This window comes from Alligator sinensis, unplaced genomic scaffold (assembly GCF_000455745.1).
Source record: "Alligator sinensis unplaced genomic scaffold, ASM45574v1 scaffold1032_1, whole genome shotgun sequence".
Taxonomy (NCBI): domain Eukaryota; kingdom Metazoa; phylum Chordata; order Crocodylia; family Alligatoridae; genus Alligator; species Alligator sinensis.
This window is the reverse complement of record NW_005842450.1, coordinates 168,488-188,929: the sequence shown is the minus strand read 5'-3', so window position 1 is coordinate 188,929 and position 20,442 is coordinate 168,488. Positions and strand designations below refer to the sequence as shown.

Below are 20,442 nucleotides of genomic sequence, written 5' to 3'. Positions count from 1 at the left end.
GGGGGTGCTCCAGGGAAGGGGTCGGCCGGACGGGAGGCACCCCAGGGAGGCACTCGGAGCCTGGAAGGTGGTCAACGCAGGGAGGTGGGCGGCTCAACGCAGGAGCGCCCCCTACTGGCCCGCCACAATAACCATGGTCCTGGAGCAAGCCACCTCAGCCAGTTCCCGGGCAAACTCCTGGTCAAGCTCCGGACTTTGGGTGGGAGGTCTGTAGTAGACTCCCACCATCGTGTCCCCTGTGCCGTGTTCCCCACGGATTTTAACCCAGGGGGTCTCCAGTCGTCCACCCTGGTCACCAATATCAACTTGCAGGGACGTGTAGCTTTCCTTAACATAGAGAGCTACACCCCCACCCCTTTTGTCTACTCGATCTCTTCTGTACAGGGTATAGCCATCTATACCCATGGTCCAGTCGTGGGTGGAGTCCCACCAGGTCTCCATTATCCCTATGACATCGTAATTATTTGCGTTAAGCAGGAGGACAAGTTCCTCCTGCTTATTTTCCAAGCTCCTGGCATGTGTGTACAGGCAGGCAAGTGTCCCCTTGGGGGCTCTTGCCTTGCCCACAGATTGTACCAGGGCTAGGGCAGGGGTGGGCTCCCTTAAGTGCCTTGGCCTGCTGGCTTTGCAAAGGTTGCTCAGCAGGCCAGCAGTGGCAGTAGTCCCCTGTCCCCCAGTGGGCTCAGTTTAAAACTCGGTGGAGCAGGGGGGTTTTTTTTTTAGGTTTTTTGGTAGGAAGGTGATCAATTCCCAGCTCTATCATACTGCTTGAGAAGTGCTTCTGTGATCCCAGGATTAAACTGGCCCAATGTCAACCAGCGGTACAGGTGAAAATAGCCCTTTTTTCCTTCATGAGCTGCTGTTGTTCCCTCTCCAGAGAGGGGTTCAAGGGAGAAGAGCCCCTGCACCTCCAAGTAGGAAAGGTGCTGGAAGGCCTTGGAGCTGGTGCACAGGAGCTCATATTAAGATGGAGGCAGCGGAGGAAACTGAACTAGTGAAGAACTGAACCAGGGGTTTTCAACCTCTTTGGATCAGTGTACCCCCAACGGCCATACCCCTGGCTGACAACCCCTGAACTAAACTGGAGTCAGGGGTTATGACTTAAATCCCATTCAAATGAAGAAAGGCAGGGATTCGAGAGGAGGAGTGAAACCCGGACAACATAGGGCAGTGAGCAGATTTCCTATACCGAAATGGGACAAGAAAGTTGGTGGAGAGGGAAAGGAGACCAGGAATGATAAATAGGGGAGAAGGCAGATGGTCTCTCCTTTTATCCTTCAGCCTTGCAAAAGGAACAAGAGCAAAAATATGGAAGCCAAGGCAGGACAGATCTCCACGGAGAGCTCAAGTAGCATGTGCACATTCCTACACTATGATGCATTTCTCTGGCAGGACGCCGGTGCCAATATGGAAGAAAAGGAGCCTGGAGGCTGGGCAGCGCAGAGGGCAAAGCAGCCCTTCCTGCTCCAGCCTGAGCAATGGTGACTTCACAAGCAATGGCAAGGTTTACTTTATACACAGCCATCCCTTGAATGACAGCAAATGGAGCGATCTGCTCAAATTCGGCAAATGAGCAAGGAACGTACTGTAAAAGAGCTGGTAGTACACAAGTTCCTATATATTCAGAATATAGACAGCAAAAGGTATTTATTGTCCGATGCATGCTCGCAGACAGAAGGGGAATACTGCTGAGTCTGGAGATTGCAGCTTCTTGGCAGAAGGCTATCTGAAAATTGTCGTTCATAATCTGCCAGACAGTGATGGATGCTGAGCTGGGAGCGGAACAAAAGGGCAGAGCTCTCTCAGGACTGCTGAGCTCCACAACGCAGAGGAGGCTCTGCAACAAGAAAGCCTGCCCTCCTCTCACTGCAGGCAGGAGAAAAATGGAGAAGGGCAAGAGGGCCAGTGCGAGCAAAGCGTCTGACACAGGGAGGGAGGCGATACAAATTTCAAGCGCAGCCCGCAGGCTGACGTCATGGAATCGCAGCGCTGGGAGAGACCTCAAAGGTCACCTGGTCCAACCTCCTCTGCGAAAGCAGGAAAGCAGAAAGTCATCAGTGCAAGAAAAAAGGCACCACTATAAGCTCAGCATCATTCCCTTTTTGCCTTTGCAAAAAAAGTCGTTCCTCCCTTCCTGGAAAGATTCTCCTGCCTAAATGTTTGAAATGCCTTGCTGAGCCTGAGGAAGTAAATGCCGATTCTACCCACAAAAACTTTCATCAAACATGCTCATCAGTCCTGGATTTCAGCACTGCAGAGGTGTGCAGACTCTGGCTTTCTGTCCCTACACTTAAGATGAGCAGCTTCAAAATATCCACCTGAGAATCGCCAGTTCTGAGCATTTAACAGCTGACCCTTATTTAGAGATGTGCCCTACACGGAGCAATTCCTGCACCCCCCAGTCCCATGAGGTAAATGCTTTTCATCTGCGATTAAATGGCTTTTGAACATGCATCAATGGCAAATTAAGTCAAGCCCCTTGAGCACAGCTCTACACTGCTCTGAGAGGTCTGCCCTACAGGTAGGTTAACAGGAGTGTCACCTACCCCCAAACCAATTGCTAATCGTATTGCGGGAGGTGCCCACAGACATGACCTGTCCCAGAAGCTGACAACCAACCGGGCTCAGAGAAAGTCAGAGACTGGGAAGGAGAAAGTACAGGGACATTTCTCAGGGTAACAGGCCTGCAAGTTAACTCGAAGGGTCTGAGACAGCCCAGAAGGCTGCCAATTTGGGCAAAGATTGCACTAGAGATATTACCTACTTTCCAGCTGATAACTGCCATCTGTCTTGGTGCTTAGGAGACACTGTGTTGATGTGGGAGATGACAAGAGAAGAGCAGAAAGACACCTGTGCTACATCAGGCAGTGGACTGAGCTGAAGCGACCGACAGGCACAACAAAACCCAGACATTGCCGAGCTGAAAGCTATAGTCTAAAGACAGGACATTAATGCCCTGCTGTTCAATCTTTCCAGACAAGGCTGACATTAAGGAAATCATGGCATTAGAGGGTCACTGAAAAGTACAGGAGGCATGACATCTGCCCAAATATAATATTAAGGCTCCACATCTTATCCTCCTAAAGATTTCTGCTGCCAGCGTCAAAACCTTGAGCCAGAGTCAGTAACTGGAGTGCTTAACCCTGCTCCAAAGAAAGAAACCCCACGCTGAATGCTGCGATACTGTCAAGGATGTTGTGCATGTGAAAAGCATCATTTGAACCCTGACTTCTTGAGGCCTTGGCCACAGCGGGTATGACAAGCCTGACATAGAAGTGCACAACTTCAAGTAAGAGCTCCAACCTTTTTTTTTTCCCCCCCCTTGGAAAAGACGAGAGATTTTCATTGGATGCAGATTCACAGAACAACTCTCAACATGCACAAGGAGCCAGGGATGGACAAGCCTCAGTTATTTATGCCTTCATCACCCCATGGCTGGACTACAGCAGTGCAGTGCACGATCCCTGGGCACGAAGACTTCAGTCGTTGGAAATTTCCCCTGGTACAGAAGGTTGCAGCCGTCTTTCCACAAAACGGACTGGTGCGAACATGTTGGACCTGTTCCCAGTTCTCTAATGTGCCTAATCATCTTTCCAGCCTCAGTCCTAACCTTCCAGATGTTCAATACACCTGCAGTGATGGAGTTCGAGAAACTCAACTCAAGTTCCAGAATGGAGGCCACCACTGACGGCTTTATTTCTCTGGAGCTCTCTCGAAGCCAGGCAGATTCTTCTCCACAAGAGACAGCTTTTGTGGGGCTGGCCAGAGACTGGAATGAGCTCCCATAATAACTAAGAGCTGCAAACCTTGCCATCATTGGTTCTAAATACAAGCTATATTTATTTGACCTTGTCTTCTAAAATACAGCAACATATATCATTTTCTACAGTCCATTACAGAGGATAACATAACACACAGCATACTATACTGCTTAAATATGCCACAAAGATGCTCACTTAGTACAGGAAGGGGAGCAATACAAGAACCTATACAGAACCTGAGAAAACAAAACACTGTCTCCTCTCCATTCAGGGTTAGCAGTAGTATTCAACCCTGTCCTAAGGCTACTGGTTTTAGTTATTCCAGACTAAACTGCATGAGTGCCCTGCAACAGAAAATTCAGGCGTCATCTTTTACACAAAGCCCAATATTCTTCAATTAAACATGATCTGAAAATGCATCTGAAGATTTGGGCCAAAAGCCCTTCGATTCTACCAAACAGCTAACACTTGAAAGAAACTGCTGCTTTCGGAGGTCTCAGCCTGTACTCTATGTGCCTAGCTGTTGCCGTGTTGCATAGGAGGCTCTAATTAAGATTGATAGCATTTGGATGTTATTTGCCTTTTTTGGTCAAAGTAATGAAAACTGACTCAATATTTGCTGTAGCTGGAGAAAGCTGGCGCTGTGCAACACGAGTGCCCTTCCTAATCAGTGCTTGCTTTCAGAATAAGCTACAATTCTACTGTTCAGTGAGCTAAAGCATTTAGTCCTTCCACCGCAGGTCCAAAAACAACACCTCCTTCCAGGGAGTAGACGAAAGATCTGATGGGAAAATGTTCTCTCGAGAAGCAACCCTTGAGCATTAGCAGTCTGACGCAATTTGACAAGGGGGGGGATTTATAACGAAAGGACGCTGCTGAACTTGGCTCGCCCTGCTGTGCTACGGAGTGGGGGGGCTCTAGAAAGTCTCACTATGTGGACTAAATTTTAGGTTAGACTTTGCATTGCCCACCCCTGCTCCCACTTGCAACTGTGGAGTATGCTTGCCGGCTGTTACAGCACTGCATCCACTGAAAAGCATTTATTCTAGCTTTCTTAACAAAATTCTGTGAGACATTTAGAAGGTGTCAGCCCTCTGGACATCCATTTCTGCCTTACTGCAGTATAATTGTATGTACAAACACAGACTGCTTGACATGTCTGATTAAGACTATTATGCACATAGTGCCATTATGCAAATAGTGCTAGAGAGGGTGAAAAAATGAGCATTTAAGAAGTGACCCAAGTTTAAATGGCACCGAACTTTCAGCTTTGATAATACCAGAGCTTTTTTTCCCCTTGGTGTATAATGCCCAGCACTAATAAGAACACAGTTTAAGTCCTCCAAAGTCGCATCAGACAGTCTCATCTCTTTTACAGTGAATCAACACAGCAGCGTTTTGCAACCAAGCTTGTGTTAAACCTTGCCAAGGTTAACGTTTTTGTTTTGTTTTTTTTAAATAAAATTTTGAAGACCCCATTTTAAGCATGTCAGATTGTACATAACCTAACTTGCTCTTACCGTGGGGAATTGGAATGGAAGGCAATTCTTCTGGACAAGGTGGATTGTAGCACAAAAGCTTGAGTCGTGGATAATGAGCTGCAAGTATCTATGCTGTAGCTTACAAAACAGATTTCTCCATAAGTGCAAAATTCTATTTACGATGGGATTTTTGAGGCCTACTTAAAACATGCACTATTAGGGAAAAAAATCATGAAAGTTGTACAAATGTTGATGTTTAGAATTTGGTTTGGCAAAAGCTTGCTACAACGTCTATGTTTAAGAACAATTAAAATCATGTAAGCATGCACGAAGATCTTCAAGAGCTGCAATATTTATACAACAACCTGGACAGACATCCCTTGGCTATTCCAGCTTGCCATTCAAGGCAGCATTTAAAGGTGTTTTCAGAAAGTGGACTCATTAAAATGTAAGTCAGGACAGCACTATCACAGGGACACTGTATTTGTAGGAAAGAGCCAGCGTGAAGTTTTGCGGGGAAAAATACTGCAATTGAACAACAGCAGTTTAAACAAATGATATGCCTTTTATTGCCAAATTATGAGGGCAACAAGTATTCACATGGCTAAAAAAAGCCCTCCTCTTACATTTCTATAGCTTTCAAGAGAACATACTAAAGCAAGACCATAAGGTTTTCCACAAAACCTAATTCTTTATTTACCCTGTGTGGATTATTAACAGGTACAAACATGGGACAAAAACAAATTAACTCTACTAACATTTTTAGCATGACAACATTTACTGTTTCCTTGTTACAGAAAATGCCTCCTCAACCTTAATCTGGTCTTCTAAATTAACGGACACCTCTGGTAAAAGACCACGGCTGCAAGTTAAAAGCTGCAAAGCACACTTCTGTAGAGGACGTTCAACGCCCCTTGAACTCCAGCCACTCTGCCCTACTTTACTTTTACAAACAGTGCAAGATTTTCCTGTTTCCAGAGTATCATGCCCTTCCCTATAAAATCTGAACAGGTTCTACAGCCACATAGATGTGCTGCTGGACTAAAGAGGATCTGAAAAACACCATTTCATCCCATTTTGTACAGCATCTTAGCACTTTACAAACAGCATTTTCCCACACTTGTGTGCAAGGCTTTGGTCAACATGCCAAACAGCTAAAAGTAAAACAGGAAAAATGAGTGTTCTCCCTATCAGTTATAAACCCCAGCTGGCTGCAAAGCCAGGCTAGCTTGTCTGGAGAGGAGAGATTGAGCCTTATAAGGAAACATCTCAGCCCAGCTAATTAAACCTAGTCCTTGAAACCCTGCACACAGATCCAAGTCAATGGGGAGAAGAATAAACAGCTACGATTTATTTACAGTTCATGCAAAAAGTTAGAGACCCCAGAGGCCAATTCAGAGCCCAAAGTCTGTGTGTTTGGGGGGGACACCTTGCTAGCCGTTGATCTCAGAAGGTTTAGGGCAGACCCAGTTTGTACACGTTAGCCTGAAATGCAGATCCGCCAGAGCCAGGGCCCCTCTCCTGGTTCTGCGGTCTGATCTCATGGCTCTCAAGGTCAAACGGAGGGGAAAACACACGGCCATAATGAAGAGAACTGCACACCCTCAGATACTTCCTGGGTAAGTTCTGATGAGTTAGTGCTTGAATAGATGCCGTGGTTATTTTGACAGCTTCCTGAAAGCCCCTGTAATCCATCTGCCCCCTGCAGAAAGGCAGATAATACAGCAGAGAGGGAACCATCCTCCATCTGTCTAATTTCATGCTCTTCAACACAGAAAAAGAATTCATCTTAATTAAAAACAAATTGAAGACAGAAAGGCTGGTGTCACAGAGCACAGTGGTGTCTGAAGTGTGGCTCCCTTTTCCCCCATGGAGCTTTGAGCAGAACGGGCATGTGAACAGATCTGCACCACGGTCTACACTGGAGCGGGCAGACAGCAGCCTCAGGCAGCAGGGAACTCATTTCTCCTTTTCCACTTCACAGCAGCAAGACAGCAACAGACTTGACTTCATCCGAGTTTCTCTTAAAGAAACAGCCCGGTGTTCAGAACTTCCGACAGGCCATTTTTGTTGGCAAACTGGGATTTTCTGCTTCTGGTTCTTCAAATAAGCAGCCCCACTTCCTGTCCTCACTGTGTTGTTCACTACAATTTACCGGACACGATGTTTTTGCTCTTGGTTGCACTTCAGGCCCTACAACGGTAGCTCTTCTTGCTCAGCTCCCCGCTGGAGGGTCAGGTTAAGTTACTCCATGTAACACTTCTAGTCATGAACACATTATTCCTGCACCCTGAGGACTTCCCTGCTCCATGCAGAGGTATCTGTCTGCCGGCCACACCAGATTGATGTTCAAGCAGTACCATCATCTGCCCAGATGGTCAGTCGGTGCAACCAATGGTAGAAATAATACATTTTACATTATCTGCTGGATTCAATCCCTCCATGCTAAGTGCCATCTATTCTAGTTCAAGAATAGTTGTGCTCTAGTTGTGACTTAGGTCACAAGCAGATTTCCAGTCATTCAGCTTTAGTCAAACATTGTTTATGCTACGGAGAAGGGCAACACTGCACTGCACCTCACCTAAAATATGGCAACATGATTATATGGCAATAAGCACTCTATGACTTCTAGAGTTGTACTTTTTTGAAGTACAGTCTAAGCTGTATATAGAGAGCTTGTGTGGCAGTAAGATGGAATGGGAGGTAAATCCTTCTAGCCCTTCTCAACTGCCCTCAGTGACCTAAAATGGACTAATCTGCCAATTTTTCCAAGTTCAGGCTTAATGAGGAGCCACCAGCTATGCAGGGGCTGAGCACCAAGCTCTGTGTATCCAGCAGTCACAAGAGTTGAGAAATTGAGCAGACTTTTCCTTCATAAAACAGCAGTCAGGATTAAAATGGGCTTAAGTGGCACCCTTAGTATTGAAAACAATGGGATTTGGCAAATGTGCGCCTGCCTTGCTTGCTAGCACGTTAAGTGGCTTACACTGTGTTGCTATTTCACTCGTAACACTTAGGCCATCAAGAGACATTGCATTTGTCCCAGGATGAACCATTTTATCCTGGGACAAAACACAACTGTTCAGACATTCTTGTCCTGGGATAAATCCTAAAAAAGTTCACGGGATAAGGAGTGCGAATAGTTAATCCTGCAACATCACAGAATGATTTAATAAATGCGATCCCGGGGTAGCCAATCTAAATCCTGATTAGAAGGGCACAGTGTGTACATGTCAATCCTGAGATATTTCTATTCCAAGAAAAACACAAGCACAATTTGTCCAGGGACAAATAAAATGTTTGTTCCTAGCCTTAGGCTTCATAAACACCGAGAAGTGCCAACAAGATGCTGTTGCGCCTCGGTACTACAAAAACAGTTAGCGAGCCCCGGTTCTCCAGGGCACGCTGCGTCCTTGTTTCGCTGCAATATTAATTCACTAACATCTCTCCTACGCTTATGCCCATCCACATCCCCACCCAACAGTGGGTCAATGGAAGATACCTACTGATGAAGTTGCTGTTGTTTTCTTTTCTCATCTTACTCAGTCCTATGGTCTTCAGTTGTTAAAAAACTGTTTGCAAGGCCCAGCCCAGAACCTCATTACTCTGCCCAGCATGTACTGAGGTCGGGGGAGAGCTTGTAGTCAGCTTCAGTGGTTCATCTTGGCTTTCCAGTCCTAAACACTGCTATATTCTCTAGGCAGCCTCAAGGCAGGCAGCTATTTCAGACCTTTAATTTCTTTTGTAGTTTAACTGCTTCCAATTCTTCCACACTGCTTTTGAAGTGGCTACACTGACAAAGAAGTCTTCCACGAGGTGTTTCACCAATACCATACAAAAGGCGACACCATTTTCTTGCTCTACTCCATAGTCCACTGTTTATAGATCCATTTTAAGCACAGTGTTGCATTGGGAATTGCTATTCTTTTCAAACCCGACTCCTACATAGGTTCCTGGTGTTTTTTGGGGGTTTTTAAAGGCAATAGTGCCCCAGACCATAGTTCCTATATTTTTTATCCCTAACTTTGAGACTTGCTTAGTACTACAGGAATGTTTGGATTCTTGTCCAGGTAAATCTTCAACTCGCCTCACATCTGAACTGTAGCCTATTGTCCAAGCTCACGTTCTACAAAGTATCATGCCTTGATGAATGACTTTTATACACCCGGCAACAGTTGCCCTTGAGTTATGTTATTTCAAAATCTCCTGAGTTACAGCCAAATGTAAGTAAATACTCTCAATCCATGTAAATAATGTCTGTTTGCAGAATTTGCCATAGCTGATGAGTGATTGTATTATTGGGCTCTTTAAATTAAATAAGAACCCTACTGTTTAGACAGCAAAAGCCGCTTTCCCAGAGCTGTAGATTAACTATTTTCATTACTATCTCAGTGAAAAATTTCCCCTCTTGAGCAAATCAAGTGCCACGAAGATGCAAAGAGATATACATTTTGACCTGGTATTACACTTGTCAACAAAATAAAGGCCTCATTCATACTGCCAACAAGAAGCCTGATTTTTTCCTGTACCATCAGCCTTAGCTAAACCAGTGAAGCAACTGAAGTAGACAGACTACCCTAAAACATAGACTTTTTTTTTTTTTTTTTTTTAATACATCTCATCTGAAAGCAAAGGGATTTATATTTGATGATGGAACATTTACAGCCAGCAGTTCCAGAGTTTTGGAAAGTGGTAACAATAAAGCATGTCATATCAATGAGAAATATCAGCACAGGCTGAATGCAAATCATGTTGCTAGTGCTTTATTTTTCATGTTTATAATTTCAAATAGCTAGAGTGGGTGTTTTGCACTTGCTTCTTTAATTGTTTTTTTTTTTTTAATTGCTGTTAATGTTTACTGATTTTCTGATAAGAGATTCCCCACTTAAGGTGTCTATTACTGCTACAAAGTGAAATCCAAGGCCTCATCTACCCCTTATTGTGAGAACATCAAACCCAAATGCAGAATTGACAAACAGATAGTCCATGCTACATTTATACAAATAATACCATCTTTCAACATACTGAACTTCAAGTCAGGAAAGCTGAAATGCTTCAGTATATTCTTTCATTAAAGATTGCAGCTTGAAACAGGTGCAACTCATGCTCCTTCCTATATCAGTTAGGCACTTAAAAGTGAAATCTTCAGAGGTGCCCGACTTTATTCTTTCGTATTTATAAATATTTACTTTGCAAGATTTCCCAGTGCTTTTTCAACATCAACACCTTGCTTTGAAGTGACAAAGAATTCAACCCATTAAAAAAAATTCATAAAGTTTTACCTCTGATGCTTTAGAGACTTGGGCATATGTATGAAATTAAGCACAATTAGTTCCACTGAAGTCAAGAAGGTTAGTGCTGTGAATAAAAGCTGCACAACTGCTTCAGTGCTCAAAGGATTGAGGCCTTAGTTGTCAATACTCTTGTCTATACCAGCTTTAAGTTTCAAATAAGGTGCCTTGCCAGAAGTGCACTTAAAAAAAGATAAGCCTAAATTATAAAGGACATTGGCTGTTTATCATACGCTTTAATCTGAAGTTGCAACTGCCCAAGTTTCCAAATGAGCATTGCAAAGCTTCAGCCTTGTTCAAATGGACAGGTTTTAAAACACAGGCTGTGGAGCCCATTAGGAAGGTCCTTGGCTTTTCATTTAAGTAACACAAAAAGGCAGCAACGTACACCAAGCTACTCACTGGAGTTAACTGTAGCACTGAAGATGAAAAAACAAGACTATGATACGTGGTTTCCATGAGCCTTACTTGATGACAAAGTCATCGCATACCAAAGAGGATTTTTATAGCACCTTTCAAACTCCTATGTGAAACTGTTTTTATAATTAAAAAAAAAAAAAAAAAAATCACAAGAAAACCACTATAAACTCAACTCTCAGGCTTTAATCTCCTGAAGCTAATGAGCTAGCAAATGATGCAACTATCCAGCAGCTGATAGTTTTGAATGCAGCAATTCTAATTCTTCTAGCTGACCTTAACTTGTGATTGCATATACTGTCATCCAAAGACTTTCACAAGTTAGCATGTACAGACATGGAACAAGGATCTGTGGTCAAAATGCAGTTCAACTTAAATGGTACCGCCCATAATTCTAGAAGACAAGCTGTGATGAGGGCAAAGCACTGAACTGTTCTACATTTGGGTCTCCTTCTCGAAGACTTTGTCCTCTACTGCAACTCATGTCCCACCCAACAGCAGCTGTTCATAATCAGCAGCAGCCAACAGTGTAGAGGAAGTCCTTAATGTGTCGCTGAGGGGCAGTTCAACAGATGGCAGAGTGACATACAACCAGAATCGTTAATTAAACTCCCGTATTAGTCCCAGGGAATTGTACTGAAAACATTTTCTCCACAAAAAGAACATTTCAGATAAATTGACTGTCTGCTGTTGCCCATGTATGTGCTCTAGGGCTCTGGTCACTGCTGAATTCCAGTCAGAACAGTCTCACTTTTACAGCAGTTTCTTGCCCTCCAAGTTCAAACTGGCTTTGGCATGAAATCTGAGCTGTCGTTTCCACCACAAATTTTCATTCATGGGTAAAGGAATTAAAAATGCTACTTTTTTTTTTTTTTTTTTTTAAACCTAAGATGGGTAGGTTGGCAGGCACTAAGACATATCTGACAAGTTCTCAAGAATTAAGACCTAGAAGTCAAATGAAGGGCACCCAACAATAGACAACATATTAAAAAAAGCATCATTTACTTGCAGAGAGAAGTGCATAGCCACTTGACTTTTGTGGGGTTAGGGATTTCACCCAGAAACAGAAGACCAACATGAGTCTGGACCCCAAACCAGAAACATCTGTCAAATAAAAGCACTCAAACAAATGCAGATTCTAGGCCTTCTTTTTCCATTTGCTGTCATGTTTCTCAAGGCAATGCGTGACAGACTGGACAGCTGAGTTGAGTGGTTCATACCTTAACAAAAATATTTAACAGCTGTTTTCTTCCCCATAGAAAACAAAATCATTGATAACTCACTAATATACGTGCTAGAACCACGTGCTCGCTTAAAAACCTCTTAGCTTGAAGTCAAGCACATGTTCGGTGACAGGGTAAAGTGTCTAGCATTGCTCAGAGCAGTACTCACTTCTAGCTTTTTCTCTTTCTCTGTCAATACATCCTTCTGGTTCTGCGTGTATTCAATCAGCATGCGTGCCAGCTGGCGCCGATCTTCCAGCTCTGCCGCCAGTCGCCCATTGTATTCTGCTAGTAACAAACATGCTTCATCCACAGTCTTCGAAAGACGTTCTGCTGCCTCTTTGTCTAGGTGCAAAGGTGGTAAATAGTTTACATGACTCAGTTAAACCCCTTTTATTCAGTGACAGAAAGGGGCTGATTCACCAACTGCATGCACAATCACTCATTCATAAGTGTTTACCAGGTTTTGTAAAGAAATGGAGTCCTAATCAAGAAACATTTCAGAGGTGCCTGCAAATGGCTAGGACTCTACAGAACCTGAGGATGAAGGAACACTTTAACACAGAGAAGAGTTCATATTTTTTGTTTTTGCAAATCTGGCAACAGAAGAGCTATAACAACAGCCTGTATGATCTGTTAAATTACGCCAAAGTATTAACTTGCATCTACAGAATTTAGTTTCCTACATCATGGGGTACTGGCATTTATGCAAGATGTGCACTGCTTCATGCATTTTTGATCTATGAATATTCATCAATATGCTGAATACAAGCTTGCCTATAAACGCACACCTGTCCTTCCCACAGCTGGACAGAGTGGGCACATCTACATGTGCAATTAATGCTTTTTGACTTTACTGCAAAATAAATCTATCTCCATATGCAGGTAGTAAATTTACTGCACAGTCAGTGCCTGCATGTGTAGTGCGGCCAGTGACTCCACACTCTTAAGAGCCGATAAGCGATACTTCGCAAAGAAGTCTAAATTAAAATTAGAATACTTACAAGAACAAGAGTCAAATCAGTTCTGTCTGCATGTCCTCCCAGTTTCTTATGACAACATTTTCAAACATGGTTGCATAAAGTCAAGCACCTATATAAAAATGATCAGGTTTCCAGAAGTGCTGAGCTTCTGTTCCTGTTGCAAAGGGAGCTGTGGGTGCTCAGTACCTCTGAAAAAAATCAGGCCATTTATTAAAATACCCAAATATGCATAATTAAGATGCTCAACTTTAGGGAACCAAGTATGAAAAGTTCTGGCTCTTGTTTCTTTACAGTATTGCAAAATGAGACTGCTAAAAGCTATTTGAGAGACAGCAATTAAAGGCTCTTGGAAATGCATAGCTTGCTTTGGTCCAAGGGAATGGATCAGAGACTTGCACCTTTCCTTTCAATTACATGCCAGAAAATTTTACCTGTAAACCATCAGGAACTTTAAGACTAACACCCCAAAAGCATACGAAATGTATCCAGCCAGTACTTGATGGTTACTGCACTCTATCTTCTTACCTGTAATCTTCTCCAGTAGCGACACATCTTGAACTTCCTGTGGCAACGAAGCAATTTTCTGCCGTACTGTTGCATCTCCTGATGCTGCATTTTCCAGATCCTGAAGGGCTTTGATCAAGTCCTCAGTCTGCAGGATAGAAAGATAAAAGCAGCCTATTGTTCTGTGTTTTAAATGGAGCACCAAATAACTGCACTGCAGCCACGTTTTAAATACTACTAGTGCTATGTAATTTGCTTTAGATGCTGTCATGGCATTATGTGCTGAAATTATTTACTTTTTATGAAGTGCTCTTCACTGTCCTACTTCTTTTTTTTCCCCCTTAATGCTGCAATAACTAACTGTATATAGCACTACTAAAACTCTAAAATAGCACAGATATATTGACTTTCATATAAACACACTCAAATCATCTTAATTGGGACACCGCAGTGGATGGTCCCACATCCAATTAAAACCATTTAAGACAAGACTGTAAGAATTAACACTATACTATTAACAAAATAGAATTTTTCTATGCATTTCACCTCTGGGTATGGTTTTATTTCTTTTAATCGTACTATTCTTCCTTTAAGGATTGTTCCTTTATCCTGCCTTGACTGAGAAGCAAGCTTCCAGGCATCTTTTTATTCAACTGTGTATGCACAGCTTGAGACAATGTGGACAGGGCAGTTTTTAATCGAATCTCTGGGATCTGTAGGCCACATCTGCTTTTAAGACACTTTTGGAATTTCATACCTGACACCTGGCTAAGCACCACTTAGTCACTTGGCACCAGCTAAATGCTGACTTTATGGAGCACTCTCTCCTGATTGAGCAGCTGCCATTACCATTCCCCTCTGGCTAAACTGGTTCTTCGAGAGTCTATCATAATTAAGTGGACTACATTGTATTCCATCAATCCCAGTCTGCCAGTTTCATTTAGTTCTTTGCAACTTCCAGCAAGACACATCCGCAGAAAAAAGGTCATTAGTGCAATCAAACGTAAACCCAAGGTGTTCCCACTAACCTAGCAAGAAAAGGAATCTGGGAGAAAGAAGCATTAAAAAGAGTTCAAAGAGGGAGAAGGAAAGACAGGCAGGAAGAATACAAACATATACAGTTAGGAGGCTTATCTTGCACATAGGTATAGTGCCTAATCAACTTAATTCTTTCTATGGCAGGGTAACCATCCTTATGGAAGGGGGACAGAAAGGAGCTGGGGCAGTTATGGAAATGGGCAAGATAGATCACACTTCTCTTTGACACCGTTGTTGATGATGTTCTCATAAGTACGCTCAGGTAGCACGGTCCAGATGAGACCACTATCAACCGTGGATAAATAACTGTCCAAGTAACAGTGCTCAAAGAATAGTAATCAAGTTTGAAGTCAAAATGGGAGGAGGTAATCAAGTGGGTTTCCCCAAGGGGGCTGTGCTGGGTCCAATACTGGTCAATATACTTGTTAATGGACTTGTGTATAAACTCATGAAACCTGTGGGTGACACCAAGTAAGTGGGTTAAGTGGCAACTTGGAGGACAGGATTAGGATGCAAGAGGACCTTGAGAAACTGGAAATAAAATAGGATGAAATCCAACAAGGACACAGGCAAAACACTACTCTTCAGAAGCAGCTATCAAATGACTAAATGAAAAATGGGAAATGACCAGGCTGCAGATCTGCAGGGAAGGCTGTTGAGGTTACAGTGCCTTGCAAACTGAATAAAATACTGTTGCGAAAAGGCTATTAACAAAAGCATTATAACCCAACTTACAGGAAGTCATTCTTCCACTCTTGAGCCCTGCTGAAACCTGATCTGGAGTAAAGCATCCATTTTTGCTCACCACACTAAGCATGTGGACATGTTAGGCACTGAGTGGGGAGGAGGGACCCTGCTGCTGCTCCAAAGCGCACAGCAGCTGTCACCATCTGTTAGGTCTGCAGGTTCCTGCCTTGCAAGTTAGCTAAAATCGCCCTAACACTGACCCTGACTGAAGTAAGGTTAAAATGGGGGCATTTTTGCTACATATGTATTGTCACATAAATCACTAGAAGTAACACTCACATTGACACAGCGTGCATCTGTATCCTTTGATAGTGATACAATTGTTACTTCTGTTGATACCTCAAAAAATTAGACAAACTGGACAGACTCAGAGGAGACCAACACACATGAAAAGAGGTCTAGAAAATATGACCTACGAAGAAAGGTTAGAAGAACAGGGATTATTTCGTTTAGAGAAGAGAAGGCTGAGGGAGGAATCTGATAACTACACAGAAATGGTGTTAAAAGAGGATGGCAATCAATTGTGCTTTAAAATCCACAGGAAACAGGGCAAGAAGCAACAGGCTTAAACTGCAGCAGGGGAGATTAAGACTGGATAATGGAAAGAGCTTTTGACTTGGAGGATGGTTAAGCACTAGAACCGATTACACAGAGGTTATGGAATCTCTGTCCCTGGAAGTTTAAGAGCAGGTTAGACAAATATTTGTCTGGAACGGCTGAAACAGAATTATCTCCGCCTGCAGCAGGGGGTGAACTAGATAACCTCCTCAGATGCCTGCCAGCCCTAGTTTTTTTATTATTATTCTTACAACAACACCAACATTTAATCTCTAGTTTAAATTAGATGGGGTTTTATTGAGGTATATACACAGAATTTCCATTCAAAATGTACAGATTTCTGAAGGGAAAAAAACCCTCTCCCTTTCAATGCTTCATATGGCTTGAAGGGTTAAAAGACATCCATGATTTCTAGTAACTGACATGTAAAGCAGGTATTATCAAGAGAAACAAAAGCTATAAAGGTACCTAAAGGTGCCAGTTTTTATTTTCTTAGCTCATGTCAATTTTTGAACAGACACTATCCATTTGGCAGATGGTTTACTAAACTTTCAACTCTTTCAAATAATCACAGCTTTAATACATGGCCAATTTGTAGCCTTTAAGGAGGAGGGTTTTGCTCACGTTTATTCCATGCCATTCTCTTCCCATCACTAAACACCAGTGACCCAGTCTCTCAAATGAAGGTGAGAGTCTTCTAAAGTGACTTTAGCATTCATCTTCTTATAAACCCACGTGACACCGAGCTTTGACAAACACAGGGTACACAAAACTACCCGTTAGCTTTTCTTGTTGAACTAAATTCTCCCCAAAATCTAGAGTGAACATTCTTAAGACAAAATACACTACTTGAGAGTTCACAAACCACTTGCTCTTTTTTTTTTTAAATACATTCCTTTAATTAGTCTCTTATTTTGTTGTACTGGCAGTATCATAAGGATCTTGGTTGAACCAAGAGGTCTGCCCAAGGTTTGACTTCAAGCTTTAAAAATATTAAAAAGCCTTTCACACCTGGATGCCGTACTGCCTTTTGTCTACCCAAGAAGATCTGACCTAATAGTTTTAGGACAGGAATTTATTCAATTCCACAATGACTTCCCAAGCCTAATTGAATGCCTCCCTTAACTAGATTGTACTTGTTAATGGCTCCACCTTGTGGATACATCTTTGCAGAGGTCACTTTCACAATTCTCCAGCCTCAGCCCTCCAGACATACCAGCAATGGTCCAGCAGTAGGGTCCTGGGGTGAGTAGCTCCCAGGGTAATCATCATCTTCTTCCTCTTGGATCTGCTGAAATGTCCGCTTCAAAGACTTCTTCTCCTCTGTAACTAAAGACCCGCATAAGTGTCAATGCAAGACCTTCAAGTTGGCCATCACATCTGCATACTTGAACAGAACCTCTTTCTACATTTTCAACAAATGACACCATCGCAGCTTCTAAAATCCACCTACAATTTTATTTTCTTTAGAAAATCCATTGCTTTGTGGATCCATCACTTTGAGGATGGTCAAAAGCATTCAAATAAGAGAGAGATTACTTTAGTCTGCATGGATGTCATGGTGGGTACACGTGCCGTGCACACAGAAAAGCAATGTTGCTGCCAGCAGCACTCATGGCTGTGCATGCCTTCCTTCACCGGTACACATCATTCAGGAAGGGACTCTGCATCAGCAGAGAAAGGTGACAGCCATAGGAATGTGTGAACCAAAAGGTACCCCTCAATTTGCCTTTTCTTCTCTATAGGTTTGTCCACGCGGGGGATGCCAGTGATGACCTGCTCAGCAACACTACTTCCAACTTCCTTATTAAACATGCCAAATTGTGCATCTGATTTAACAGTCCCAAAAAAGGTCACGACTCAAACATATGAGCGACACTCCAAGGAGAAGCCCTACAAGTCTCAGACTCCCCTAAAGTAAGCAACTGATTCTGTCTAAGCATTAGCAGACCATGCCCTGCCTCAAGAGGGAAGAGGTAATTTATTTAACGAGCAGGAAATCTTAATGCAGTCAGTAACCCATTTAAAACGAGTCTTTGAGAGGAAAGAGCCTGCCCTTTAGACTTATCACCAAAAGCCACAAAGAGCCTCAATGGTTTACAAAATGGCTTTGTTCTGGGAAGATAAAAGAACAGAGCCTTAAGAACATGTAGTGTGTGTGGAGTCTAGCTTCCCCAGGAGAGTCATGAAGTTTTGCTAAACTACTGTTAAGCATATAAATTGATTCACGTGAAAACCCCAAGCCATTTTTTTTTAAACCAAAAGATGCGGCCTGAGAAAAAATTCTTCAGTGGCAGGCTTTCCACAGCCTTTTCTTCATAAAAAGCCTGAATTCCAACCACCCTGCAAGCCAAGGTCATGGCTACGAAAAAAATGCTGTTTTAACAGAGACAGTTATCTACATGCTGCTGGATGGGAGGAAAAAAATTGCAAAAAACCAGACCCTCAGGAGACAGGCAATAAGTAGATAGAGCAGCCAGAGGAGCTCTAACAGAGCCCATCAAGAGTCCAGAGTGTTTTGAAGACACTAAGCAGCCCAAAACGCATGGAAAGCCAAGTCCAAGGGTTAGGTCTTGGTTCTATAAAATGATACTGGAGGGGTTTAGAAGCAGTAGAGGTGCTTGGACGAAGGCATCAGGATGGATGGCAGAAATAACACAGCCATGAAGAAGGTGTAATTTCTTGAGCTGTCCTGACTTATCTTTTCAGGAATTAGTGGAAGGGGAGACAAGGGATAAGACTGGTTGTTCTCCAAGGTCAGAAATGCTTCTGCCACAGATGTTGGGCTTGCTCCACCCCCAGAGCAGGACTATTTGCACCAGGTCTATAAGGGGAAACTCCCCATTCTAGAAACTCTTAACCTAGAACAGAATCCTACTAGTAAGTGATGGACCTTTCCTCTTAGCTGATCCGCTGCACACCACATTAGACCTAGATGTGCATTGCCTTCAGATGCAAGGGGCCGGGGACTCTCCTTTGTCTCTTTATACACTACATACATCCTGATGGACACTACCATAGCCGAGAGGTAGGTGTCCCAAAGAGGCAGGAGTCTTCTGCAGGCCAGTTGAGTTCTAGCGCACGTGCGTGCGAAAGCCTCTGCAGGGTATGAAGAGATCCCAAACATGCCCCCAGCCCAACATGGATGCATCGGTCAGAGTCTTTGAAAGTGGCACTGGATAAAACAGTACTCTACTCTAGCAGGTGTACTGAGGATCTGGAAACAAAAGCAGAGATGACCAGTACCTCATCTCTAGTCTGTTTAGCCATACTTAACTGCACCTGAAGAGATCAGAGGTATAAGTATGCACATAGTCACTCAAATATGAGCTACTATGGAAACCAGCAGATTGCAGCAAATACTTCACCAAGTCTTAGACATGGTCAAATGAATGAAATAACGTGAATCACTGAGGAAAACCCTATTTTTTGCCAACCTTGAGTCCAGCATGGCTCCTACAAATTCTGTGGGTTGTGCAAAAGGAAACACAAGTCTGGGAAATGGTTGTTGTACTACATGAACATCCCTGGCAGCTTTCTGCTATGCGTGACTTCAGCTCGGTCATTGTACAGATGGGAATGTACATTGAGGCCTTCTCCCCTTTGGAGAGCAGCTCTGACAGTTGGGCTTTCAGTAAGTAACCTCAGGGCCGTGAAAGGCCAAGCAGCAGGACTCTAAATGAACAGCGAAGCCCATGGACCAGGAAAAGCAAATATGGACAGACATGGAAGGCAAGGCCCTATGTGTAGACAACTAACCAGTAGCGGAAGGATTGCTCAGAAAAAGTTCGCCATCCAAAACCCAGAGCAAGGGAGAAATTTCTTGAGAAATCTGAAAACTAGACTTTGCTGTTTGCTCTTCTTTGGGATGAGGGAGTACAGGAATGAAAGCCTTACTAAAGAAATTGGAAGACTCTTCCTCTACTACCCCAGAGGACAGGTGATGACCAGTACCCTTTCTCTGGGCCAACAGCAAGGACTGAGATAAGCATCATGTCCCATCTGGAGATTGCTGCTCCCAATGCATGCCCCTACTTCGGGCAGCCTGAACCATTGGCTGAAGAGCACTGACAAGAAGGTTCAAAGTGCTTCAAGGTAGCAAGTTTTCCTCAGGCCAGAGGGTCTCTTCACCCCAGAAGAGCAACAGTAGAAACAGCCTACTTTTGAGATCTACTCACAGACACTTAGTTTCTGTCAAAAGTGTTTGCAGGGGACATCACGGTTCTTCTGTGCCCTTTGAGAGGGCTTACAAATAGCGCACGTATTTGGGTCAGGAGGCTCATTCTGCTCAGCAAACAGCAGTAGAGGAATTTGTATGAGAACCAGTCAGAGGGATAGCTGTTGCACAGGCAGAATTTAAAGCTTGGAGACCTGTTCTCTGCCATCAGCCCTTAGCCTTGGTTTTGAAGAAACATTTAGAGAAAGTAAGAAGGGAAAAT

The 20,442-nt window shown here is 43.3% G+C and overlaps 1 protein-coding gene across 5 annotated transcripts in view; it reads right to left on the bottom strand.

The window, feature by feature from the left end:
* The window catches only part of RPRD1B (regulation of nuclear pre-mRNA domain containing 1B), a 50,959-nt gene that overhangs the window by 23,034 nt on the left and 7,483 nt on the right, over positions 1-20,442 (bottom strand). For 4 of the 5 annotated variants that reach the window (XM_025212170.1, XM_025212171.1, XM_006030480.3 and 1 more), the window contains 3 exons: positions 17,220-17,332; positions 13,682-13,808; positions 12,343-12,518 (listed from right to left, as the gene is read on the bottom strand). In XM_025212170.1, the coding sequence (XP_025067955.1) occupies positions 12,343-12,518; positions 13,682-13,808; positions 17,220-17,332 (416 nt within the window). Of the gene's footprint in view, positions 1-11,204; positions 12,171-12,342; positions 12,519-13,681; positions 13,809-17,219; positions 17,333-20,442 lie in introns of those variants that run through there. The other variant, XM_025212172.1, reaches the window with a different exon arrangement.